This window comes from Prionailurus bengalensis, chromosome C2 (assembly GCF_016509475.1).
Source record: "Prionailurus bengalensis isolate Pbe53 chromosome C2, Fcat_Pben_1.1_paternal_pri, whole genome shotgun sequence".
NCBI classification, from domain to species: Eukaryota; Metazoa; Chordata; class Mammalia; order Carnivora; family Felidae; genus Prionailurus; species Prionailurus bengalensis.
The window spans coordinates 71,331,055-71,358,009 of record NC_057350.1 but is presented as its reverse complement, the minus strand read 5'-3'; the positions used below and the strand labels follow the sequence as shown (position 1 = coordinate 71,358,009).

General features: G+C 36.8%; 1 protein-coding gene across 1 annotated transcript in view; it reads left to right on the top strand.

The window, feature by feature from the left end:
- The window catches only part of SNX4 (sorting nexin 4), a 71,415-nt gene extending 47,812 nt beyond the window's left edge, over nucleotides 1-23,603 (top strand). The window contains exons 9-14 of the mRNA XM_043594399.1: nucleotides 5,472-5,537; nucleotides 10,062-10,151; nucleotides 12,442-12,541; nucleotides 15,039-15,184; nucleotides 17,359-17,473; nucleotides 22,419-23,603. Of these exons, the coding sequence (XP_043450334.1) occupies nucleotides 5,472-5,537; nucleotides 10,062-10,151; nucleotides 12,442-12,541; nucleotides 15,039-15,184; nucleotides 17,359-17,473; nucleotides 22,419-22,466 (565 nt within the window). The 3' untranslated portion in view covers nucleotides 22,467-23,603. The remainder of the gene's footprint in view (nucleotides 1-5,471; nucleotides 5,538-10,061; nucleotides 10,152-12,441; nucleotides 12,542-15,038; nucleotides 15,185-17,358; nucleotides 17,474-22,418) is intronic.
- Nucleotides 23,604-26,955: the final 3,352 nt, after the last annotated feature.

The following is a 26,955-nucleotide window of genomic DNA, read 5'->3' as shown; positions in this document are numbered from 1 at the left end:
GGCTGGAATTCGTGAACTATGAGATAATGACCTGAGCCAAAGTTGGACACTTAACTGACTGAGTCACCCAGGCACCCCAAGACTGTACATGTTAAGAAGGCAACTGGCGAGACATGCACTTACATGACTTATATATATGTGTGTAAATATAAGGAAGAAATAAGCAGGAATGAGGTGCACAGAGAGGAAATAGGATGAATTTAGTAATATGTTCATGTCACATGTTGCTGTTTATTTCTTTCTTTTTTTAGTTTTTTTGGAGGTCAGGAGTTTATTTTGTGCTCTTCTTGAGTTCCTGGGCTTTTTACAGTTTCCGCCTGCATTACAGCACTTGATCCAATATAGGGTAGGCCAAAGGGCCATTCCCATGGGTGTTTATAGAACTAGCTTATATTTTCACTAGTTTCAGACTGAGCTAGGAACTTTAGATCCACTTGTCCAGAATTGGACTGAATATATAGGTGGGATTCACTCTGCAAAAGACCTAGAAAAAAAAAGGAAAGAGTTGTCAGTACTAGTAACTGTGCATTTGAAGCTAATGAAAGCTTTCAGGAGCTCATAGCCTGAAATGGTTTATTCTGTTAATTTTTAAATATTCATCTTAATTTATAGATTATGAATCCATATAGAATCAACCAAGAAAAAAAACATGTCTTTCAGATTCAATTGATGTGATTCCTTACGAGGAATTCCAGGAAAATACAGGAGCAACATTTCTTTCAAATTTATTTCATGGATACACAAAACTTGTCATGTACTCAGAGCTCAAAGACACAGATCTACGTTTGTTTAATGATTCTGTAATTTTTATTTTTTGGTTATGTGCATAGTGGGAGTAAAGAGTTTTTTGATTAAGAGAACAAAAAAGGAAGTGATGAAGTTTTGGGGTGATGGTGGAGTTTGTGGGGTCCAGAGCCGATGGCCAAGGAAGAATTCTTGAAGACATCTTTGGTGCAAAAAAGATGATTTTATTAAACTATGGGAACGGGACCCATGGGCAGCAAGACCTGCACTGGGGTTGTAGGGGTTGACCGTTTTTTATGGAGTCCAGGGAGATAAAGTCAAGAGGGAGTTTCCAAAGAGACTTTCACATGCTAAAGCATTGCTGGAGGCCTAGCTATTGTCAAGCTAAGGTGGTTTTTCCCTCTAGCAAAGCATTAACCTTAAGACTGTAGGGAGTTCCTGGACTTTAGGCTTGATGGGATTGCCTTTTTCTTTTTTTTTTTTTCAACGTTTATTTATTTTTGGGACAGAGAGAGACAGAGCATGCACGGGGGAGGGGCAGAGAGAGAGGGAGACACAGAATCGGAAGCAGGCTCCAGGCTCTGAGCCATCAGCCCAGAGCCTGACGCGGGGCTCGAACTCCCGGACCGCGAGATCGTGACCTGGCTGAAGTCGGACGCTTAACCGACTGCGCCACCCAGGCGCCCCTGGATTGCCTTTTTCTGGTAAACTGATGGACTCTTACAGTTTAACCATTTGGGTTTTGTCCTTTCCTGTTTTTGTGTAGCTGGGAGTGTCCAAGGAATATCCTACATGTCCCACCTGAGGGTGGGGGTTGCTATTACCCTGCACTTTGCCTTCAGTGTGCCCCACACTCTCTCATTAGAAGTGCCATACATAGTTTGGGATTAATAGAGCACACTAAGGGCAGTTGATTCTAGTCTCAGCTCTGTCTCTGAACAGCTACCTGACTTGGAGTAAGCAATGTTAGATCTCTGAACCTGATTTTAAGTATCTATTCAATATTAGGGTTAAATGGAGAGAGTGATTTCCAAACCCTTTCTTGACATGGAATTTTATATTTAAATGAAATCTTACATAGAACTATAAACATAAACCTATAACCACAGACCTGCTTGCGCTAGTGACTTTCTCTCTGTCTCTGTCCCTGATGAACATCAGATTGGGTGATGAGATTTTTCTCTAAACCTTTATTTTGTTATAATATTTTTAATACCTGTCCTAAGTTTTGATGCTTGGGCATTCTTGGAATCTTTTACTTCCTTTCATTTACTGAAATTGTAAAATACTGAAGTAGGAAGGGCCTTAGTGGTTTTAAAGTTCATAGTTCTGTTTTTTTTTTTTTTTTTTAAGATTTTATTTTTTATTTTTAAGTGATCTCTACACCAATTGTGGGGCTCAAATTTACAACCCTGACATCAAGAGTCATATGCTGTACTGACTGAGCCAGCTAGGTCCTCCTGTATTTCATCGTTCTTAATCCAAGAGGTGAAGATGGACCTCACGTTGCCTGAAGCTTCTGAAATTACATGCAAAACTTTTATGTTTGTGATTTTCTTTTCCTTTCTTTTCCTTCTATCAGATGCTACAAAAGATCCAAGACCCTTTTTGATCTGGTTCATATGTGACAATTACATACCCATTAAGTACTTTAAGATTCAGTTTTCTCTTACAATGCTGATGTTAAGTCGACTACCCTTTTATAAAGTTACTTGTATGTTAATAGTTTCCTCTTCTCCCCAACAAACTGGTTAACATTTTCTATTTCCAATCCTAGGCATATCCTTGGGCCCCAGGTTAGAACCTTTTGTTTAGATAGTGCTTCTTAAATTTTAATGTGCATACAAATCACCTGGAGAACTATTAAAATGAGTATTTTGTTGCATATCTGGAATGGGTTCTATCATTCTGCATTTCTAATGAGATTCTAGGTGAAGCTGTTGCTAGACCAGCAAAGGGCTAGAGTATATGTACCTTGAGGGGAAAGGTCTTGTGTGTAGCAGTGGTTGATACACAGAATCCAGTACATGTTTGTCTCTTCATATTTATTAACTCACTTATTGATTTATTTTTTCATTTTACGTACAAACAATAAATGCCACATTTTGGGGTGCCTGGGTGGCTCAGTTGGTTAAGTGTCCGACTCTTGATTTCAGCTCAAGTCCTGATCTCAGTGTTGTGGGATTGAGCCCCACATCAGGCTCTGCACTGATGCAGCTTAAGATTCTTTCTCCATCTCTTTCTGCCCCCTCCCCACCTCACATGCTCACTTGCGCGCGCTCTCTCTCTCTCAAAATAAATAAATATTAAAAAACAGGTATTTATCAGATTCTAAAGTACTTAATAGGAATATATATATAGTTGATTAAGGATAAGCTCTACCTTCCTTGAATTAGTTTTTGTTGTTTGGTAAACAAAGGAATTAAATTTGGTTATGTTAGCCTTGAATTGGTAGCACATAGTAAGGTGCTCAAAAATTAGGCAGATGAAGTGTTTTGGGCTATCCAATAGACAGTTGATCTGGACTATCCATTAACTCTGTTTGCATGACCTACAGTTACATTAACTGTGATTGTTATGTTATACATTTGGCTAGTTCTGCCCAAACCCCTAGATTTCCTTTTTCATGTGAAGAACAGAGCTTTGGATATATTGAAATTGAAGTGACAGAGGTATATAAGAGTAGAATTGTCCTGGAGGTATTAGAAATGTGGCTTTAGAGTTTAGATAATATAGAGATATTAAACATTGTTTTTTTGGTAAACAGCAAAACACTAAAAAGGGTTAACTTGCTGTTACTACTTTGAGAGTAGTTACAAACATCTAAGGAGAGAAGATTATTAGAGGGAGCCGTAGCTGTTTTGTTATTTAATCATAACCATAGTGTTGCATAGGTGATTTATAGGTTTGTTTTGCTTTGACAATATTAAAAATCATGTGAGGTCTTCTTCCTTCTAATACTATAAGCATATGGTCTGGTATTTCAACAGAATGCCAGGTTTATTCTGTATAAAACAAAAGAATAGTGTTTAAATTTTTTTTTTCTTTTATGATATGGTGAAAGTGGAGAGGCTTATACATTTTTTACCTAGGAGGAAAATTGCAAACAACCTGAATGGCCAGGACAATGGTTTAAAAAATTGAGTTGCAAAAAAATAAATAAAAAATAAATAAATAAAAGTAAAAAATTGAGTTGCCTAATGAAACAGTGCTTAAAACAAATTGTTTTAATAATATGGGAAAATGCTGAAGGAAAAAAAGCATGATATGAAATTGCATATACCGTATGATCTCAGCCACATTAAAATGAGTAAGTAAAAAGACTAGAAGGAAATATATCAAATTAGGTCATCTCTTGGTATTTGGGATTGCAGACTTATTTTTTCAGTTTACTGTAACATAAATATATATATGTGTGTGTGTGTGTGTGTGTGTGTGTGTGTGTGTGTGTGTATAACTACCTGGCTGGCTCAGTCAGTAAAGCACGCAACTCTTGATTTCGGGGTCGAGCCCCATGTTGGGTATAGAGATTACTTAAAAATAAAAATCTTAAAAAAATGGCAACAAAATGATCTTTGGTTCTAGTAGACTTTCTCATGCAACTTTAGTGCATATTATTAAAGTTTTAATGTGTACTTAATATTTCGGTACAATCGTCCTTTTTTGTTAGCTTAGATGTGTTCATCAGAATCTTCCATGGAACTTTATTTATTTTTTTTTTAAGTTTTATTTATTTTTGAGACAGAGAGAGACAGAGCATGAATGGGGGAGGGTCAGAGAGAGGGAGACAGAATCTGAAACAGGCTCCAGGCTCTGAGCTCTCAGCACAGAGCCCGACGCGGGGCTCGAACTCACGGACCGCGAGATCGTGACCTGAGCCGAAGTCGGCCGCTCAACCGACTGAGCCACCCAGGCGCCCCATTCCATGGAACTTTAAAGAGTATAACTGTCTCAGGGCACCCGGGTGGCTCAGTTGGTTGAGTCTTTTTTTTTTTTTTTAATGCTTATTTATTTTTTGAAAGAGAAACAGAGTGTGAGCAGGGGAGGGACAGAGAGAGGGAGGGAGACACAGAATGTGAATCAGGCTCCAGGCTCTGCAGTATCAGCACAGAGCCGGACATGGGGCTCCAACCCATGAAACATGAGATTATGACCTGAGCTGAAATTGGACGTTTAAGCAACTGGGCCACCCAGGCGCCCCAAGTCTGAGTCCTGATTTCAGTTCAGGTCATGATCACAGCTGTGAGCTTGAGCCCCATATCAGGCTCCAAGCCCAGCTTGAGATTCTCTCTCCCTCTCTCCCTCTCTGCCCTCCACTTGTACATGCACTGTCTCTCAAAAAAATTAAAAGGTATATGTATATCTCACCTCTACCCTAGAGATTCTGATTAAGTAGATCAAGAGCAGGGCTAGCATCTGTAGTTTTTTAAAGCTCCACAATTAATGTGAAAAGGCAGCCTAGCTGAGAAAGTTGTCTATAAGCAGAAGCTGTATTGTATGATACTTACTTTGCAGCAGCAGATAGCAATTTCTGAACTAACATTTTAAAGTATTCACTTGTGTTTAGTTGTGAAGAGGAAGGCAGCGTATTTGAATTAGAAAATAAATCCAAATACAGTACTGTGTTGTTTAAAAGCTAGCTAGAAAAAAAACCTTACACAATATTCCATTTAATAATATTCCATATCTAATTCATGATGTGTTTGATTTTATCTTTTTCTCCCTAGTGAGTGGAGTGCCATAGAAAAAGAAATGGGGGATGGACTGCAGAGTGCTGGTCACCATATGGATGTGTAAGTACCTAGAGCATTTAAGGTAAAATCCAAAGTGAAGTTTAGTGATGAAATGATAGTGATTCTTCTGTTCTGCTTTTATCAAGTTTGCTGGCTTTTATGTTATATGCTGTGTATACAGATCTGACTTACACAAGCTTATTTCAGAAATGCAAGATTAATTTAAAACATTCAAAATTCAATCAGTCCAATTCATATGTTAGTAGAATAAAGAAAACTTGTATGTTTATTTCAATACATGTAGAAAAGGCATTTCAGCATCCACTCACAATAAAAATTCTCATCAAACTGAGATAAGAGGAGTTTCTTCAGTTTTAAAACTTACAGCTAATGTACTTAATAGTGAAGTATTAAAAACTTACAGCTAGTATTGTACTTAATAGTGAAATATTGATGCTTTTTCCTAACATCAAGGAATAAGGCAAGATTGTCTGCTCTCACCACTCCTGGTCAACATTGTAGTAGAGGCTCTAGTCCAGCAAGGAAGAGACAAGAAAATCAAATGCGAGGCATAAATCTTAGGAAGAAGTAAAATGATCTCTTTTTGTAGTTAACAGGATCTTTTACATAGAAAATCGTAATCAACTAAAAGTATTATAGAACTAACAACCAAATTTAACAAGGATGCAGAATACAAGCTCAATATATAAAAAACAAATGTTTTTATATACTAGCAACAACAATTAGAAGATAAAAATTGAAAAACAATGCTTTTTATAATTGCATCAAAACAAAATATAAATGAAATACCTCTACACTGAAAACTTTATATATAAACACTGCTGAGAAAAAAATTAAAAAAATTTTTTTTTCTTTATTTATTCTTGAGAAAGAGACAGGGTCCGAGCAGGAGAGGAGCATAGAGAGAGGGAGACACAGAATCTGAAGCAGGCTCCAGGCTCTGAGCTGTCAGCACAGAGCCTGATGTGGGGCTCGAACTCACGAATTGCGAGATCATGACCTGAGCCGAAGTTGGATGCTCAACTGACTGAGCCACTCCGGTGCCCCTGCTGAGAGAAAAATTTAAAGACCTAAATAAATGGAGAGATAAACTGTGTTCATGGATTGGAAGCGTCAGTAGTGTTAATATCTCCATTCTTCCCAAATTGCAGTCCCAATCAAAATTCTGATATAAATTTTTAATAGTAATTGGTATTACTTAATTCCAAAATTTATATATAAATTTAAAGGACCTAGAGTAACCAAAACAGTCTTGAAAAAAGAACAAACCTGGAATATATTAACTGATTTCAAGACTTCTGTAAAGCTATATCCTGTAAATACAAGATAGGTATTGGCATAAAGGTAAACAGATCAATGGAACAGAAAAGAGTCCAGAAATAGACTGGGATTTAAATAGTCCATTTCAAGAAATGGTTCTGGAATAACTGGATATGTACATGGAAAAAAAAATTAACTTTGAGCCATCTCTCACACCTTACATAAAAACAAATGCAATTTGAGTCATATACATAAATAAAAAAGCTAAAATTACAACTTTTAGTAGAAAGCACATGAGAATATTGTTGCAACCTTCAAGTTAGCAAAAATTTCTTTTTATTTTTATTTAATGTTTATTTATTTTTTAGAGACAGCATGAGCGGGGAATGGGCAGAGAGAAAGGGAGACACAGAATCTGAAGCAGGCTCCAGGCTCTGAGCTGTCAGCACAGGGCCTGATGTGGGGCTCAAACTCACGAACTGCGATATCATGACCTGAGCCGAAGTCGACGCTCAACCGACTGAGGCACCCAGGCGCCCTGTTAGCAAAAATTTCTTAAAGAAAACATGAAAAAAAACCCAAATTTTTAGTTTTTTCTATTTTCTTTTTCTTTTCTTTTTTTTTTTTACTTAGAAGGACAAGGAATTTCAAAGACATTTTTAAATAGTAAAATGTTCTTTATGGAAATTAAACATTTTGCTTATTAAAACATACTGTGGGGGCACCTGGGTAGCTCAGTCAGTTAAGCGTCCAACTCTAGGTTTTGGCTCAAGTCATGATCTCATGGTTCATGGGTTCAAGGCCCACATCAGTCTCCACACTGACCCTGCAGAGCCTGCTTGGGATTCTTTCTTTCCTTCTCTCTCCCTTTCTCTCAAGATAAATAAACTTAAGAAAAAGATAATGTTAGGGAAGGGAGAAATGGGGGAATTAGTGTTAGAGAAGATGAAAAAGTTCTGGAGACAGATGGTTTGGAGACAGATGGTCTGGAGATGTGGAGATGGCTGCACAGCAAGGTGAATACACTTAATGCCACTCCACTGGACACTTAAAATGATTAAAAGGTAAATTTCATGTTATGTTTATTTACTACACACACACACACACCATTAAAATAATGAAAAGGCTAGCTACTGACTGGAAGTAAACATTTCCAACCAGAATATGTAAAGAACTCTTACAAGTCAGTAACAAAAAGACAAAAAATACTTATTTTTTTCTAAGTATTTCTTCAGGCCATATTCAAGCTGACTGGCTACTTTTCAGCCTTAGAAAGTCTTCCAGCATTCTGTTGATTTAGCATTTTCAGTATTTTCAGGAATTTATGATTATCCCTTCAGGTGATTTAAAGTGTTAAGTAAACAATTTCAGTACTGATATCTAAAAATCATTACCATTTAAATTTTTGTACCCAAAGATGTGCTATTTATCTTTATACTATGTTTCCTGTCTTCGAGCCACCAGCCCTGTTTTTTGTTTCCTTAACATTCTTTCTGAATCATTGATTTATGAATTAAAGGCAGTTTTTCTTGTTCTTAACAATGATTCTCAAGACTTTTTTCAGTCATGTAGAAGAAATTCCATCCATAGTCTAACAAATGTAAATTTGTAATTACAGAATATGTCCTTGCCTCTTTTAGAAACCCTATAAGCACATAGTTTTTCAGAAGGTTTATTTATTTTTTACAACTTCAGTAAATTTTGTTTGCTTGCCTACATGAAGCAGGCCTGAAGACATAAATTATATTATTCTTTTATTCTCATGCTAGGTAATCAGAGTTAATTTGAAAAGTTATATACCATACAGAAGTAGTACATGACATAACCCACATCCTTATGGAATTCATAATGTGATTGGAGAAATAAAACTAACACACAAGACATTACTTTGATAAAATTTAATTTCTGAATTGTTGATAAAAGACCAGAAGGGGTGACTGAAGACTAAAGTAGTCTGGGAAGATCTCCTAGAGGTGCTGAGATCTGTGCTTGTAGTATTTGGAGAAGCAGTGTCAAGAGCGGTCAGTCAGGTCACATTTCTGTACAAGGAAAGACTCCTGTCCAGGAATGAGAATGGTATGGCAATAAGGGGCTTGTATGGGTCAAAGCAGAGGTTGCTGGGGCACCTGGGTGGCTCATTCAGTCGAGCATCTGACTTCGGCTCAGGTCACGATCTTACTTTTGAGTTCGAGCCCCACGTCAGGCTGTGTGCTAACAGCTCAGAGCCTGGAACCTGCTTTAGATTCTGTGTCTCCCTCTCTCTCTGCCTCTCCCCCACTCATTCTCTCTGTCTCTCTCTCTCTCTCTCTCAAAAAATAAATAAACATTAAAAAAATAAAACATGTTAAAAAAAGATTGCTATTGACAATTAGTATAAAATAAGCCTTCTAAAATTTTTTGTAATCTTTATTTACTCTAGTTTTCCTTTTGTAGCTTTTTGGCATTACTGTATATAGTTGGTGCCAGGAATATTTGTGCACCAATTATACTAAACTCTTATTTTTTCTGCAGATTTTGTAGCCCTTTCATAAAATATATTTGAACAGAAGATATTATAGTCTCATGGTGCCTCTTGTGTATTTTTTATTTTTAACATTTATTTATTTTTGAGAGAGCAAATGCATGTGCTCGTGGGTGGGGGAGGGGCAGAGAAAGGGAGACAGGATCTAAAGTAGGCTCTCTGCTGAGAGCACAGAGCCTGACATGGGGCTTGAACTCATGAATTGTTAAATCATGACCTGAACTGAAACCAAGACAGGCGCTCAACCGACTGAGCCACCCAGGAGCTGTCTTATGGTGCTTTTTAAGCTACCTGTAAGAAGGACCTTTTTGTTTGTTTTGTTTTTTATTTCCAAGCCATTGCTGATCAAAACATTTTGGTAAAATTCAATAAAATTTTCATGGTAATTAAAAATTGCTACAGGGGCGCCTGGGTGGCCCAGTCAGTTAAGCTTCTTGTATTCAGCTCAGGTCATGATCTCATAGTCCATGAGTTCAAGCCCACATCAGGCTCTGTGGTAACAGCTCAGAGCCTGGAGCCTGTTTCAGATTCTGTGTCTCCCTCTCACTCTGCCCCTCCCCCGCTCACATTCTGTCTCTCTTTCTCTCCAAAATAAATAAACATTAAAAAAAATTTTTTTTTAATTGCTACAAATGTTTCTCAATACTTATTCTCACTCTGTGTACTTATTTTGTTACTGAAGGTAGCAAATGGTCTGTTGGACCATACATACTTTGAACAACACTTCTATCATTAATACTTTGTATCATGATAAAAGTTTGTATGCAATGTTTTTTAAACAGGTATGCATCTTCTATTGATGATATTTTAGAAGATGAAGAACATTATGCAGATCAGCTAAAGGAGTATCTGTTTTATGCAGAAGCACTGCGGTAAGTATAATAAATGTTCCAGATGCAGCCCTGTGGCTAGTCACCACTCTTTTCACTTCATATGTTGCCAGAAAGTAAAGATAGTAAGGTGATTTTTATTTATTTATTTAAAAACATTTTTTTTAATGTTATTTTATTTTTGAGAGAGAGACACACACAGAGTGTGAGTGGGGGAGGGGCAGAGAGAGAGGGAGACACAATCCGAAGCAGTCTCTAGGCTCCGATTTGTCAGCACAGAGCCCGGTGCACGGCTTGAACTCACAAGCTGCAAGATCATGACCTGAGCCGAAGTCGGACGCTTAACTGACTGAGCCACCCAGGCACCCCAAAGATAGTAAGGTGATTTTTAAATGAATTCATCCCCCCAGGTATTGAATGAGGTCTCCTTGTATTCCTCTGTATTGCAGAGTGCTGGGTAGAGGTATTTAAGACCAGCCCTGTTCTTGAAATGTGGTATTGATAAAACTAGTCAGTCTCCAGCCACAGAACTGTTTGTATGTTGTTCTTTCTACTTGTTCAGTTTGAAGATTGGATGCAAAATACAAATTGAGTGTGTGTAGGTAGCCCTGTCACTAGGCAATGTGTTGCCTTTTTAATTTTGTAATTTTTTCCACATCTGCTTATCTTCTTAGTAAGGTTGTGTAACTTCTTAATATCAGGACTTTGTCTTCTGTTTTTATGGTATCTCTTGCAGAGCCAAACAGAATTCTCTGGTATATAGTTCTAGTTTAGAAGAAATTAGCATAGGGGTGCCTGGGTGGCTCAAGTGGTTAAACATCTGACTTTGACTCAGGTCATGATCTCACAGTTCATGAGTTCAAGCCCCACATCGGGCCCTCTGCTCTCAGCACAGAGCCCGTTTCAGAACCTGTCTCCGTCTCTCTCTGCCCCTCCCCAGTTCGCATGCTTGCGCGCGTGCGCGCTCGCTCTCTCTCGCTCTCTTTCTCTCTCTCTGTCAAAAATAAATATTAAAAAAGGGAGAAGAAATTAGTATATTTTTTCTGTCCATTTTAGAAAAATGAATCCATTTACCTGGAATAGGTGGCTTTTGGCTGTAGCCACTTTGGGTTATTTTCCTGTCATTTTGAAAAGCAATATAAGAATTCTGTTGGTATAGAGGACCAGTGTTTCTTTAGCTGTTTAGTAGCTGATACAAAACATCTGTACATTTTTAACCTTGCTCCTTCTAGAGCTTTGAGTACTCAGGAGTTTCACCAGGTATTTTCATGTTACCAAGCAAAAGAAAGTTGCTGAACAGAGTGGAATTCTGTACAGTTCTTAAAACTATAGAAAAGATGAATGTATATTGATATGTCCATGGTATATAGTTAGGTAAGATAATATGTAGAATCACTTGGGGCGTGTGCATATGTGTATTTATAAGTGCCTACCTAAGGTCTGGCAGAATATGCACCATCTATTAATATTAACATGGATCGTGTCTGGATAGTGGAGTTGGGAAGAGAAGGAGTTCTTGAAAGTTTTTTTATTTTGTACATTTCTGTGCCAGAATCTTAGTTTTGTTTTGTTTTTTACACTAAGCATGGGTCATTTATATGATAGGAAAAACTAAGACATTTCTATATAAAGATGAAAAATTTGAATTTAAGGAATACTCAACTGCTTTGTGAGATTCCAGTATTAGTTTCTATGTTACACAAAAGATTTCATTAATGTATGTGATAATGGTATGTTTGTTGAGAAAAATGTTGCAAGTATCTTAAAAAAAAAAATCTTTTATTATGTATACTTTTTATGCTTAGGTTCTAAATTTCATTTTTTTTAATATTTATTTTGAGAGAGAGAGCATCAGCAGGGGAGAGGCAGAGGGAGGGGGAGAGAGAGAATCCTAATCTCACAAACCTTGAGATCATGACCTGAGTTGAAATCAAGAGTTAGACTTAACTGACTGAGCCACTCAGGCACCCCTGGTAGATTTCATTTTATATTGGGCTATTGCATTTTAAACTTGAAAATTCTAGGTACATATTGTAAATATTTCCTCTCTACCCCTGGGGAGAAAAAAATTTTTTTTCTTGAAAAAGAAAACACGTGTATGCGCAACCGGGGGACAGGGACAGAGAAAGAGAAAGAGAATCCTAAGCATGTTCCACACCCAGCACAGAGCCCTACATGGGTGCTTGATCCCACAACTGTAAAGTCATGACCTGAGCTGAAATGAATAGTTGGATGCTTAACCGACTGAAGCACCCAGGTGCCCCTGAAAAATTTTAGTATGTTAAAAGAGAAGCCATAAAAATTAAGTGGCAGCACTTTTTTTCATCCCTAGGGCTGTATGCAGGAAACATGAACTTATGCAGTATGACTTGGAGATGGCTGCTCAGGACTTAGCATCCAAAAAGCAGCAATGTGAGGAACTGGCAACTGGGGTGAGTGTGTTTCCATTTCAGTCTCTGGTATTAGTGCAGCAGGCCGTATAAGGAATGAGCTGCAGTTGTAATACCCAAGATGCCTGTAGCTTTTATAGGGGAATAATTTATGGGCAACTTTGTAATTCCTTGGTTTGTGATCTTGATATAAAAAGATATAAGCCATTAAAACATCATATTACATAGCAGTGTAAGAAATTCTGCCAACATTGCTCTGTGTAGTGTCTTCTCATTTATATTCAGTACAAGTGAAAAAGCATTATTCTTTGTGATTGAAATAATGACTTTTACAAAGTAAATCATAGGAATTTTAGCTTATTTTGAAAAGCCTTGCCCAGTTTGAATCAGTTCATCTCTCATAAGAAGGAGCTTCTGGTATAGGGAATAGATGTGAAGAAAATTCTGTATCTTATTTTATGAACCTTAGATCATTTTTATAATCGGCTTTCTACTGTCTAGCCATTTTATTGGAATAAATTAGCTGTCGTAGTGAGAGTACACAATCTGGAAATAATGAAAGTGACAGTGCTACCATTTACCAATCACTTCATACTTAACAAGTACTTTGTTATCTCTGAAAAGTCACAGATATATGTTGTAGGAAAAGACCATTTGACTATGAAACATGTATATACTAGGCTTGATTTCTTTCTTTCTTTCTTTCTTTCTTTCTTTCTTTCTTTCTACTTATTTATTTATTTTTAATGTTTATTTTTGAGAGAGAGAGAGAGAGAGACAGAGCATGAGCAGGGGAGGGGCAGAGAGAGAGAGGGAGACACAGAATCCGAAGAGGCTCCAGGCTCTGAGCTGTCAGCACAGAGCCCAATGCAGGGCTCGAACTCCTGGACTGCGAGATCCTGAACTGCGAGATCCTGACCTGAGCCAAAGTCGAAAGCTCAACCCACTGAGCCACCCAGGCACCCCTAGGCTTGATTTATTTTTAGAACTGAGGGGAAACTCCCAGGCCATTTTCAGGGAGCATGATTCTCTACTCCTACATGTGAAGGGAAAAGTGTTTCCCTTAGTAATCTCCAGAGAGTAAGGAAATGTTAAAGCAGTGATGCTTGAGGCTACCCTCCAAGGGAAGGCATCCTATTTAATTGATAACCAAGTTTCAGTGTGTATTATGCAGATTTTAAATGTTTTTTGTTTTAGTTTGGCCTGTTTCTTTTGTCACCTGTTGGATTTTTTTAATCTATTTTTTATGTCATAGAGAAATGTTTACAAAATGACCTCTAATCTAAAGAAATAACTTGCCTAATGCTTCACATAGAAGTTTTCCATTTGATTAAGAAGTTCAGTTAGAATTTTTTTCTTTTTGACTATTCCATATTATTCCAGTGTTAGGAATCACATTAGGAGCCCCCTGGTTGTAAGACTTATTGGTGCTTCTATACTGAGCTAGGAGGAAATGGCAAAAGTTTTGTTTCCCTTTTTCTAAAATTAAAAAAAAATTTTTTTTTAAATGTTTATTTTTAAGAGAGAGAGACAGAGCGAGCGAGCAGGGAAGGGGCAGAGAGAAGGAGACACAGAATCTGAAGCAAGCTCCAGGCTCTGGGCTGTCGGCACCGTGAGATCATGATCTGAGCCAAAGTCGGACACTTAACCGACTGAGCCACGCAGGTGCCCCTCTGTTTCCCTTTTTAAAAAAAGTGTTTAATTGTGATTAAATATACATAACAAAATTTATCATTTTAACCATTGTTTTTTTACCTGTGGCTTATTTTTCTTTAAAGAAAAATTTTTTTACATTTATTTATTTTTGATAGAGACACAGCACAAGTGGGGGAGGGGCAGAGAGAGACAGAGACACAGAATTCGAAGCAGGCTCCAGGCTCCAAGCTGTCAGCACAGAGCCCGACGCGGGGCTCGAACTCACAAACCGCAAGATCATGACCTGAGCCAAAGTTGGACGCTTAACCGACTGAGCCACCCAGGCGCCCCTTGTTTATTTTTCTTTTTAAAAAATATTTTAATTTTTACTCTTATTTCAAACTCAGAAAACAGTGGAAGAAATTAGTACAGCTATTGAATTTACATTGATATAAATTAAAAGCAGTTTTATGGAAGCATAGGTTAATGAAAGATTATACTAGGGATAATCTTAACCATTTTTAAGTGGTATACAGTTCAGTAGTAGTAAGTACATTCACATTGTTGTGTAACCAACCTCTAGAACTCTCTTCATCTTGCAAAATTGAAACTCTATATCATTGAACATCAACTATCAATTTCCCTCTCTCCCTCAGCTCCTGAGAGTCACCATTCTACTTTCTGTCTCTATGACTTTGACTACCCTAGATACCTTACATTAAGTAGAATCATGTAGTATTTGTCCTTTCATGACTTGCTTATTTCCACTTAGCATAATGTTCTCAGGTTCATCCATGTTGTAGCATGTGTTGGGATTTCTTTCCTTTCTCAGGCTGAATAATATTTCTTTATATGTATATGCCACATTTTGTTCATCCATTCACCTGTTTCTATTTCATTTTAGACTGTGAGAACATTTTCCTTGAAGGGAATGACTACCAAGCTCTTTGGCCAAGAAACTCCAGAGCAAAGAGAAGCCAGAATAAAGGTGCTAGAAGAACAAATAAATGAAGGAGAGCAACAGCTAAAGTCTAAAAATCTGGAAGGCAGGTAAAAATGCTGAGATGTTTAACAAAGCTAGACACGTGTACTACATGGAGGATTGTTGGTTTGTTTGTTTGTTTTATAACATTTCCCATCTTCATTAACATCCCTGAAATATAGTCTGTTCTTCAAGGGCAATTTTTTTTTTAAGATTTTATTTTTAGGGGTGCCTAGGTGGCTCAGTTGGTTGAGCATCTGGCTTTAGCTCAGGTCATGATCACTCCGTGGGTTCGAGCCCTGCATTGGACTCCATGCTGACAGCTCAGCCTGGAGCCTGCTTCAGAATCTGTGTCTCACTCTGTGTTCTACCCCTCCTCTCGCATCCCCCCCCCCCCCTTGTGTTCTGTCTTAAAAATAAATAAACGTTCGGGGAGCCTGGGTGGCTCAGTTGGTTGAGTGTCCAACTTCAGCTCAGGTCATGATCTCACAGTTCATGAGTTTGAACCCCATGTCGGGCTCTGTACTGACAGCTCAGGGCCTGGAGCCTGCTTCGGATTCTGTCTCCCTCTCTCTCTGCTCCTTCCCTGCTCACACTCTGTCTCTCTGTTTCAAAAATAAATAAAGATTAAAAATAAATAAACGTTCAAAAAAAAATTTTTTTTTTAAATTTTTTTTTTTCAACGTTTTTATTTATTTTTGGGACAGAGAGAGACAGAGCATGAACGGGGGAGGGGCAGAGAGAGAGGGAGACACAGAATCAGAAACAGGCTCCAGGCTCCGAGCCATCAGCCCAGAGCCTGACGCGGGGCTCGAACTCACGGACCACGAGATCGTGACCTGGCTGAAGTCGGACGCTTAACCGACTGCGCCACCCAGGCGCCCCAACGTTCAAAAAATTTTTTTAAAAAAAGATTTTATTTAAGTAATCTCTGGGGCACCTGGGTGGCTCAGTCAATTGAGTGTCTGACTCTTATTTTGGCTCAGGTCCTGATCCCAAGGTCATGGGATTGAGTCCTGCATCGGGCTCCATGCTGAGCCTGGAGCCTGCTTAAGATTTTCTCCCTCTCTCTCTCCCCACCCCCCCCCCTCTTTCTTTTACTCTCCCTCTCCCCATATTGCATTCTCTCTCTCTCTCTCAAAAAAAAACCAAAAAACAAAAACAGTAATCTCTACACCCAACATCAGGCTCAGACTTCCAACCCTGAGATCAAAGTCACAGGCTCCAATGACTGGGCCAACCAGACACCCCTATAACCTTTTCTTCTAACATATAGTGATTGACTTCCTAAGAAATTTGAATGATCAAAAATCATGTTACAGAAACAGTTTTAGTATGGGGGAAAGAGAAAGAAATATTTCAACTTTATAAAGTTATTTTCCTGCACTTTTCCTGATTTCTGGCCTTTGCACATTCCCTTTGCCCTTTCTTCTCCATCACTTAACAAAAGCCTGATGATTCTTCAGTGCCCAGCTCTTGCGCTTTCTTTGTGAAGCTTACTCCTAGCCTTGCAGGCTGTCATAGCACTTAGCTCATGCCACAATAGCATGGCAGTTTTGTTTTGGGTGTTCAGGAGCCCTTCTAAGTCAATGACTGTGTATGTTTCATCTTTATGTTCCAACACCTTACATTGACTTAGCATGTGATTATTCCATAAGTATTTCTAGAAACTCAATTCTCAAAGGTCTTCCGTCACTGACTTATTTTCCTTATTGCTGTCTTTGTCCAATAGTACGTAGATCAAGGCAGACCAAGAGTGTATCATTGGTTTTGAGGTGTTTTTGTTAATTTTTAGAACTGGCACCAAATAAGTAAAAGTAAACTTTTATGAGTAGAGTTACAAAGGTAAATGCCTCTCAGAATTTTGAAAACTCTAGTTGTCATTTAAAGCAAGTAAATGATGATTGTGATACGGTATATCTTGTCAAAAGAGTGTATGTTTTCCAGTGACTCCAGGAGGGCAACTTCATGTGAAAAGAGCCATTTATAGCTGATTTATAGGAATAATTTGAAGCTGGAATTCTTGGGGCAAAAATATTGATTATTAAAATGAAGAATGTAGGACTGTCTCTGCTTTTTTTTCTAGTATAGTTTTTCGGAAGAAAAAACTGTCATATATACAAAAGTTTTTTTTCATCTATATAGACAAAAACCAATGCAAATGAGAACTGGTTATTAGAATTTATAATATAGTTTACATAATTTGAGTAAGTAATAATGTTGACTACACATTTTATTTCAGAGAATTTGTGAAAAATGCTTGGGCTGATATCGAACGCTTCAAAGAACAAAAGAACCATGATTTAAAGGAAGCTCTCATAAGCTATGCAGTCATGCAGATCAGTATGTGCAAAAAGGTAGGTTTTGGTGTCAGGGAAGATACGGTATATTCAAAAGTGGTTATGAATTTCTTTAAAACTAATTTCTCTTCCTTGGACTAGAAAGCTTATTTTAATTTAATTTAATGTTTTTAATGTTTATTTATTTATTTTGAGAGAGAGAGAGAGACAGACAGACAGACAGAGTGCAAGCAGGGAGGCAGAGAGAAAGACACAGAATCTGAAGCAGGCTCTGATCTACCAGCACAGAGGCCGATGCAGGGCTTGAACTCACAAACCATGAGATCATGACCTGAGCCAATGCTGGGTGCTTTAACTGACTGAGCCACCCAGGCGCCCCTATCATTTTCATTTTAAAGCCCATTCTTCTCCCCTTCTCCCCTTCCAGGATGTTTTCCAATTTCTTTACTTAATTTTGAAAGAAGTATTTTTTAATAACCAAAATGTCGATTACTGAGTCTTCAGTCACCTAAGGTACCAAATTTCTGTGCTCTATTTATATCCAGTATTTGCAAATATATACCAACAACTTTACTTGGATTATATGGTGTTCTTGGATGTGGTGGTAAAATACTGTTCCTAATAGTGATAGATAGTGCTTTGATTGGAAAATAGCTTAAACATCGAGGAAAATGTGGTCATGACATGGTTTGTTGTCATAGTGAGTCTTCCATGTAGCTGATGTCCATAGTAGAAGATATGAACATGGAAACTTTATTTTGGGGAGTGGTTTTTTTTATTATTTAAAAAATAAATTTTTTTTTTTTTTTACATTTTATTTTTAAGAGAGAGAGAGAGAGCACAAGTGGAGGAGAGGCAGAGAGAGAGGGAGACACAGAATCTGAAGCAGGCTCCAGGCTCTGAGCTGTCAGCACAGAGCCCAGCGCGGGGCTCGAACTCACAAACCGTGAGATCATGTGACCTGAGCCGAAGTCAGACGCTCAACCGAATGAGCCACCCAGGGGCCTCAGGGGAGTGTTTTGACAATACCAAAATCTTTCTAAAATGCTGTTGTAAGAACAAAATATGAAACATTCCTTCTTTTTTATAACCCAAGACCTGCCTATGTGTCTATCAGCTACTATCAGTGCTTTACAATTTACCAGCACTTTGCAGTCTACCAAGCGACTTAACATGCACTCTCAGTAAATCATGTAAATAGCAAGATGAATTCTCAGTTATGAAGACCTTCTTAGAGGGAAAAACCATGCTCATATAAACAACTTGTGCTTTAATTCATCTGAAATGTGTATTTTCTGGCTAGTCACCATCACTTCCCTAGCCCTTTTCACTTGTATCACTAGCAGTAAGCATAGTAAACAAAGATATTTTAAGATGTAAACACCAGACTCTAGCATTAGTCAGGTGGGCTTTTTTTGTATTGGGCAAATTCATATTTATGCCCCAGTTAAAGTGTAAGTTACTCCATGTTATAGATCTTTGGGGTCACTTAAGAGAAGTTAAAATCATGACCAAACCATCTGCAAATGCTGACAGTGGAGTATGATTACAGCTTGGTGGTGTTTTATCTATTGTTGTCATTGTGCCACATCCTACTGCTTTACAGGGTGCCTCACATTTAGTCGTCTTTCTAGCCTGCCCTTTTTTAATCTCAGGAGGTCTGAAAGATCAGGTAACACGTTTTTTAGAGTTGGTTTTATTGTGTTTTCATAAAAGACTCATCAGTAAGCTCCTTGTGATCTTCTGTTTGCTGCTTTTCCAAAGGAAAATGCAGACTATATAATGGCTCAAAGGACTTTTCTCCCCATTTTACCTAGGGCGGGGTGGTTGAGGGTGCTAGAAATTAATCTCTGAATAAAAAGGATATCTCTGTAGGTGTATTTGGACATACTGTTGGATAGCTTGTATGTCTACTCATGTTTCCTAAGAAAACCATTACAGTAAACAAGAGTTTACTACATGAGGTTTGAAAGATGTGTGTTCACCTTATTTCCCAGGAACAGTACTATAAAGTTTCATCATGTTTTATTTTCTTCCTTAAGTAGAATAATACATTTTTGTATTTGAAAATCTACAGTATTTTTTTTGGAAAACTTAAAATTAAGTACGAGAAGTCAAGATTAATACTAGGTTTTTTTTAGATAAATATGATTATATTTTATTTTAGTTGTATATTAACTTTTAAAATATACCATACCATGTTATAGTGTCAGATATCCAAAGTGGTAATTGAATATAATTAAATGGCTAAATTGAAGTAGTAGTAAACCAAAACAAAATAGTTTTATATAAAAAGTATTAATATTAACATTTAAAAATCAACTTTTCTAAGTATTATTTTGGTTAACCTTTTTTATAGTGAATTTTCTAATTTGTTGGATCAAGGACTGAGCTTTTACGAAATACTTGATTTGTTTTTTTTAACATTATTTATTTTTGAAATAGAGTGCAAGTGGGGAAGGGGCAGAGGGGGAGAGGGAGACACAAAATTCTGAGTAGGCTCCAGGCTCTGAGCTGTTAGCACAGAGCCTGACATGGGGCTTAAACCCATGAACCGTGAGATCATGACCTGAGCCTAAATCAGGTGCGTAACTAACTGAGCCATGCAGGCACCCCAATAGTTGATTGATTTTTAAGCTACTTTATCTTTTCAAATTAAAAAAATGATCATATGGAAAAAGATATTCCATGCAAATAGAAGTGGGAAAAAAAGCTAAGGTGCAGTACTTAGACAAAATAGACTTTAAAACAAAGACTGTAACAGTAGACAAAGGGCTTTACATACTGATAAAGGGGCCAATCCAGTAAGAGGATATAACAGTTGTAAATATCTACCCAACACTGGAACGCCTAAATACATAAAGTAAATATTAACAGACATAAATGGAGAAATTGATGGTAATACAATAATTGTAGGGGTTTCAACACCCCACTGATATCAATGAATAGATCATCAAGGCAGAAAATCAATAAGGAAATAGTATCTTTGAGTGATGCTTTAGCCCACATGGCCTTAACAGATATATATAGAACATTCCATCCAAAAACAACAGAATACACATTCTTTTCAAGTGCACATGGAATATTCTCCAGGATGGATCACATGTTAGGCCACGATACAAGTCTCAGTAAATTGAAGAAAACTGAAATAATATCATCATCTTTTCTGACCACAATTGCATAAAACCAGGAATCAGTCACAAGAAAAAAACTGGAAAAACACAAACTTGTGGAGGCTAACCAGTATGCTAACCAAACCTTCAATGAGTTAATGGAGAAATCAAAGAGGCAATCAAAAAATACAAATGTGGGGCGCCTGGGTGGCGCAGTCGGTTGAGCGTCCGACTTCAGCCAGGTCACGATCTCGCGGTCCGTGGGTTCAAGCCCCGCGTCGGGCTCTGGGCTGATGGCTCAGAGCCTGGAGCCTGTTTCCGATTCTGTGTCTCCCTCTCTCTCTCTCTCTGCCCCTCCCCTGTTCATGCTCTGTCTCTCTCTGTCCCAAAAATAAATAAACGTTGAAAAAAAAAATACAAATGAAAATGAAAACACAATGGTTCAAAATCTTTGGGATGCAGCAAAAGCCGTTCAGAGAAGGAATTTATAGCAATACAAGAAACATCTCGGGGCGCCTGGGTGGCTTAGTCAGTTGAGTATCTGACTCCTGATTTTGGCTCAAGTCATGATCTTGCAGTTCATGAGTTTGAGCTCTGCATTGGGCTCTGTGCTGACAGTGCGGAGCCTGCCTTGGGATTCTCCGTCTCTCCCTCTTTCTGTCCACCGCCCCCCCCCCCCCCCGCCGCCCGCCCTGCGCCAAATAAATAAATAAACATACAGAAAAAAGAAGAAGAAAAGTCTCAAACAATGTAACCTACACCTAAAGGGTTTACAGAAAGAACAAAGCCAAGGTTAGTAGAAGGAAGGAAATGATAAAGGTCAGAGCAGAAAAACTATCATAAAAGTAACATACTCTCATTGCAAAAATTTTAAAAATCCAAAAGCATATTAAGTAAAAATTCTCTCCCTCCTCCCCCAAATCCCTTTTTAGAAACTTACCACTGTTACAGACTTCGGGTGTATCCTTCCAGACATTCTTACACATTTACAATCATTAAGAAAATATACACTTTCCTTTTCCCTACACAAATGGGATTGCATTGTATGTGCTAGTGTGTAGTTTTTGTTTGCTCATTTGATGTCTCATAGATCTCTTACTGTGATAGTCCATATCTTATCCTTTCTAACAACCAGTACTCTATTAGATACTGCTTTATCCAGTCAAAGATATTTAAGATTTGAAGATATTTATCAAAGCTTCGAATATTGATAGATATTGGCATACTTAAATATTAAAGACAATACTGCTTCTTCATAAAATATGTGTCTTGTTGAAAAAATACCTTTGTTTCTACCACTTCCTTAGATTTTACTGCTATATTTTTATATACCTGCATTTTTGTTTAAGCATATTAGGTATATTACCTTTGTGCTAAATAGCCTGCCAGAACACTAAGAAGGATTTGATAATTCAGCATATTATTGGTTTTTATCAAAAAATGTGTTGTTAGACTAATAATATAATAATCCATTAATTTTTAAATAATTAATTTTTATTTAATTGTTAAACTAATAAGGTATTTTTCTTTTGTTTTAAGTATTACATAGAACAATTTCCTGAAAACTTGTTTGGTTTACAAATAGAAATAATGCAAACGTGATATGAATAAATAAGTTTGTTATGAGCCTTGAAAACTCAGTTTTCCAAAAAGTTGTAGTAGCTCTTTCCCCATCTTGAAGATAGGCTATACAAGTGATTCTCTTTTTTCAGAAGCATTAGACATTCACTTATATTAGTCATTGCTAGAAATAGTGTCATATTTGCTGGACTTGACAGTTATTCCAAAAGGTGAAAGTAGCATACCAGTAAGCCAAACAGTTGGATTTTCAGAATCCTTCCAAGATTACATTTTAAAGTTTTTTTCTTTCTTGTTTTTGTTTTTAATAGGGAATTCAAGTTTGGACCAATGCTAAGGAATGCTTTAGCAAGATGTAATCCTGTGAAATGAATTTCTCTTCAATCAAAGTGCCCCAGAACAGAAGCACAAGTAAATAAAAAAAATAATAAAGTTGCTATCCAGTATACACAAAAATATATATAAGTTGAGTAAATTCAACTTTCTTTAATTTGATTGTAGTTGTGTTAATATAGCACAAAAAGGATGTATTTTAATGAATATTAAATATTATAATTTGAGGTTTTGGGGACTGGTGCTGATTCCAAAATGTTAATTTGATAATATATACCAGTATATTGTTTGTCAGGCTTCTGAACCAGTGACTGAATGAAAGATGTTAGATAATATGTTTGTTTCAATGCCAGTTGTTTCAGATCTGTTTCTGTAGGGAATTTTTCCCCAAGATTGCATTTCTGTCTTTACTTAGTAAGACCCACTAATCTGTTATAGGGGGTTATTTTTTCTTGCCTTATAGTTGAGCTGTTTGGTTTGACAAAGCTCAGCAGAAACTTAGTGTGATCTCTAAGGTTTTCTCTCACATTCATTGATGCCCCCTATAACATTTGCATACACTAGAAAATGCCTTCAATTTGTGTTTTACCAGAATTTTGATACTGGTCAGAAATTTTATACTGCCAACAAAGAAGACTCAACTTCTCAGATATATAGTGGAACGCATTGTTATGATCCAGGAATTGCTATATAGAAAGTTTTAATTGAATATGTTACATGTAAGCACTAAATTCTTCTCAAATAATTCTTAACCTCAGTGATGAGCCTAAATTTACTATGCTTGGCTCTCTACACATGGCATTTCAGGGTACAAGATGTAGCATTTCATTGTATAAGATACATGTAGTGAACATATGTGTTAGTATCTTCATTATTAACATCCTTCTTCTCTATTGCTTGGCTGTAATTTTTGTAAAGATAAATTATATTGTTTGTATGGTGTGTGTGTGTGTGTGTGCGTGTGTGGTATATGTTCAGAAGCCAAGTACCCTCATTTTGCTAGCTTTGCAGTATTTTAAATGTGTTCTCATTATTACTAATTAATGTAAAAAAAAAAAATCCCCAGTACTGTTCAGCATTTGACTTTTTTACATGTTTAAAATGTTGCTGGATTTTTGTGCTGTTTGCCAGACTTACAATAAATAAATGAAGTATTGTGCTGATTTTCATATTTTTGTTATTTTAACAAGGTGGTTTATACATATTAGTATCTGATGCCCTGTGAGAAAATAATAATAATACATGCCATATTATGTTTTGAAGTATTTAATTGTGTAAATTTATATTAGGCCAGAATTTGGATTTAAAAAAAATAAGATGCTGAAATGAGATATAACTTTTAAATTTTTACTTTTTTTTTTAAAGATAAAATTGTCAGAAACAAAAGTCGTTTGTATACTCACCTCATTCCATTGAATTGTATCATCTCTTGACTCATGAAATAAAACAGCTTTTCATTTAGCACTTAAAAATCAAAAGTCTTCTCTCCAAAACTAACCTTAAATTAAATGTAAAATGTATTAGATTTTTCCCTACTAGCTGACTTAGTTTGAGAAGGCCATTATTACCTTTTTTTTTTAATATTTATTTTTTAAGGTTTATTTATTTTGAGAGAGAGAGTGCAAACCAGGAAGAGGCAGAGAGAGAATCTCAAGCTGGCTCTGTGCTGAGAGCACAGAGTCCCACATGGAGCTCAGTCTCATGAACTGTGAGACCATGACCTGAACTGAAATCAAGAGTCGGACACTTAACCAACTGAGCCACCCAGGTTCCCTGTTACCTATGTTTTAAGAGATGAATTTAGGAAAAATATTTTTCTAAAATATGCAGATATTCACTTGGTTGTGTGTATGTTTAGGAATATCTTGATTTGGGTTGACTTTTTAAAAAGTTTAATTTGATAGCACAAATCATCCCTTAAAAAAAACCAAAAACCTCTTAAACTTTTTTTTTTTTTTTTTTAAGTAGACTGCATGCCCAACACGGGGCTTGAACTCACAACCCTGAGTTGCATGCTCTACCAACTAAGCCAGCCAGGCACCCCACCCCACCCCCCCAAAATAAAACTCTTTAAAGGAATTTTGTGATGGAAATTATTTTTTGTACGATCTACAATAAGTATAAAGAAAGTAATCTGTGCAATAACCCTTTTCACTATTTAAAAATCAGAACTCTAAGATGAATTATTAAGGAGAGATGAAGTTTAAATTTTCAAAGCTAAATATAAAAATATAAGCAATGACTGAAGAAAAATGACTCATTACATTAATGTAAATAGTAATAGAGGAAGATTTCATCTTGACAGTGTACTAGTGATGCAGTTGATATAGTCAAAGCATTAAAATCAACTGAAGTCATACTTAACCTTCATTTACATCCAAAACTTAAGTATGTCTGAATGAGTCACTGGTAATTACAACATAGCATCCAAAACAGGAACTGCGGGTTCTTAAAATTCAAGCATCTTTAGAATAAACACACCCAGCTTGGAATGGAATGAAAAACCAAGAGTTATATAACAGGAATGCTAGGCTTTTTATATCTTTATAATCATTCTTTAGATTTATATTCATACTCTCCCCCTGGGTAGAATTTACTGATTCTCATAAAAAGTTTTACCTAAAAAAAGATTTAAGAATTTCTTTCAAGGGTGAGTAACCCAGAGAGGTCAAATCAGTAGAATTATATTTGCTTCCTAAATTATATAGCTTTTAATACTTAAAGGAAGGAATAAGCTGTTGAAAAAGATGAGCACATTAAATCCAAAATAAGTAGAAGAAAGGAAGCACAAAATTAATGATATTAAAAATAAAGTTACAAAGCCAAAAGTTGGTTCTTTGAAAAGATTAACAAAATTAAAGCTCTAGGAAACCTAGATGAGAAAAGAAAAAGCACAAATTCTTATCAGGAATGAGATGGGGGATGTTATTATAGATCTTACAGAAATTAAAAGGATAATAAGGAATATAATGGGCAACTTTTTTTTTTTAATTATGGGCAACTTTAAACCAATAAATTAGATGAAGTCAACAAATTCCTTAAAAAATACAGCTTGCTAAAACTGATACAAGATGAAATAGAAAATCTGAGTAGCCTTATACCAAATAAATTTATTATCAAAAATATTCCTACAGAAGAAAACTCCAGATCCATGTGGCTTTATTGATGAGTTTTCTCAAACACTTAAAGAAGAAAAAGCTTTCATTCTACATAAACTTTCAGAAAATAGGGAAAAGGGAATACTTGCTTCCCATTTTTTTTAAATGAGGGGCACCTAGGTGGCTTAGTCGGTTAACTTCAGCTCAGGTCATGATCTCACAGCTTGTGAGTTCAAGCCCTGCGTTGAGCTCTGGGCTGACAGCTCAGAGCCTGGAGCCTGCTTCGGATTCTCTGTCTCCCTCTCTCTCTCTGCCCCTCCCCAACTCGTGCTCGCTCTCTTTCTCAAAAATAAATAAACATTAAAAAAAAATTTTAATGAAAAAAGCATTATTACCACAGTACCAAAACCGGCCAAAGATACCTGGAGAAAAAGTGATATATCAATATACGTCATAAACATAGATGCAGAAATTGCTAAACTAGTAGCTAATTTGACACAGCAATATGTAAAGAGCATAATATGTTATGATCAAGTAGAGTTTATCTCAGAATGCAAGGTTGGTTTAACATTAAAAGTTAATTACTGTAATCCATCATATCAACAGAATAAATAAAGACCATTTTCATACATGTAGAAAAAACATTCGGCAAGATTCAACACTGATTTATTATTTAAAACTCTCAGCAAACTAAGTGCTCTCTTTGGCAGCACGTATACTAAAACTCTCAGCAAACTAATGCTCTCTTTGGCAGCACGTATACTAAAACTCTCAGCAAACTAGGAAAAGAAGGAAACTTAATTTGATAAAGGGCATCTGTGGAAACCTACAGCTAACATACCTAATGTTGGAAAAGTTAAGCCCATCACTGGACAACTGCCTGTCAGACAATATATGTTCCCATTTCTGCCCCTTCTACCTTTGCTGAGGTTCCTCCAGTTTTTACCCCAACCTTTCTGCAACTATCACCATCCCCTGTTGCTTCCTGTGCTCATTGCCGAAGTCTTTCTCAGTATTTGAACTGTGAAGCAGATGAATGTCCCATCTGTGAAGCTCAGAGAGTATGTTCGCCAGGTAAGTAGTCCCAAGGTCAGAAGGTTTGGGGAATCTATTGATTCAGCAGATAATTATAAAATCCATCCCCAGATGAAGGTGAAACTAGTTGATTCAGCAGCAAAGAGCCCAAATGAATAAAATATTCCTTTCATGTACTTATGTGATAGAAACACCATTCAGCAGAAGACAAGGAGAAATTCCTAAATATTCAGTGCTAAAGCCTTCATTTTAGAGGATATAGCTTCAATTGCATCAAATCAGAGCTATCAGAGCTGAAACAGGCACAGTGCAGTGATGTGGCTTGCCCAAGATCCCACAGCTAGTAACTGGTAGAGGCAGAGTTTGACCTCACGTAGCATGC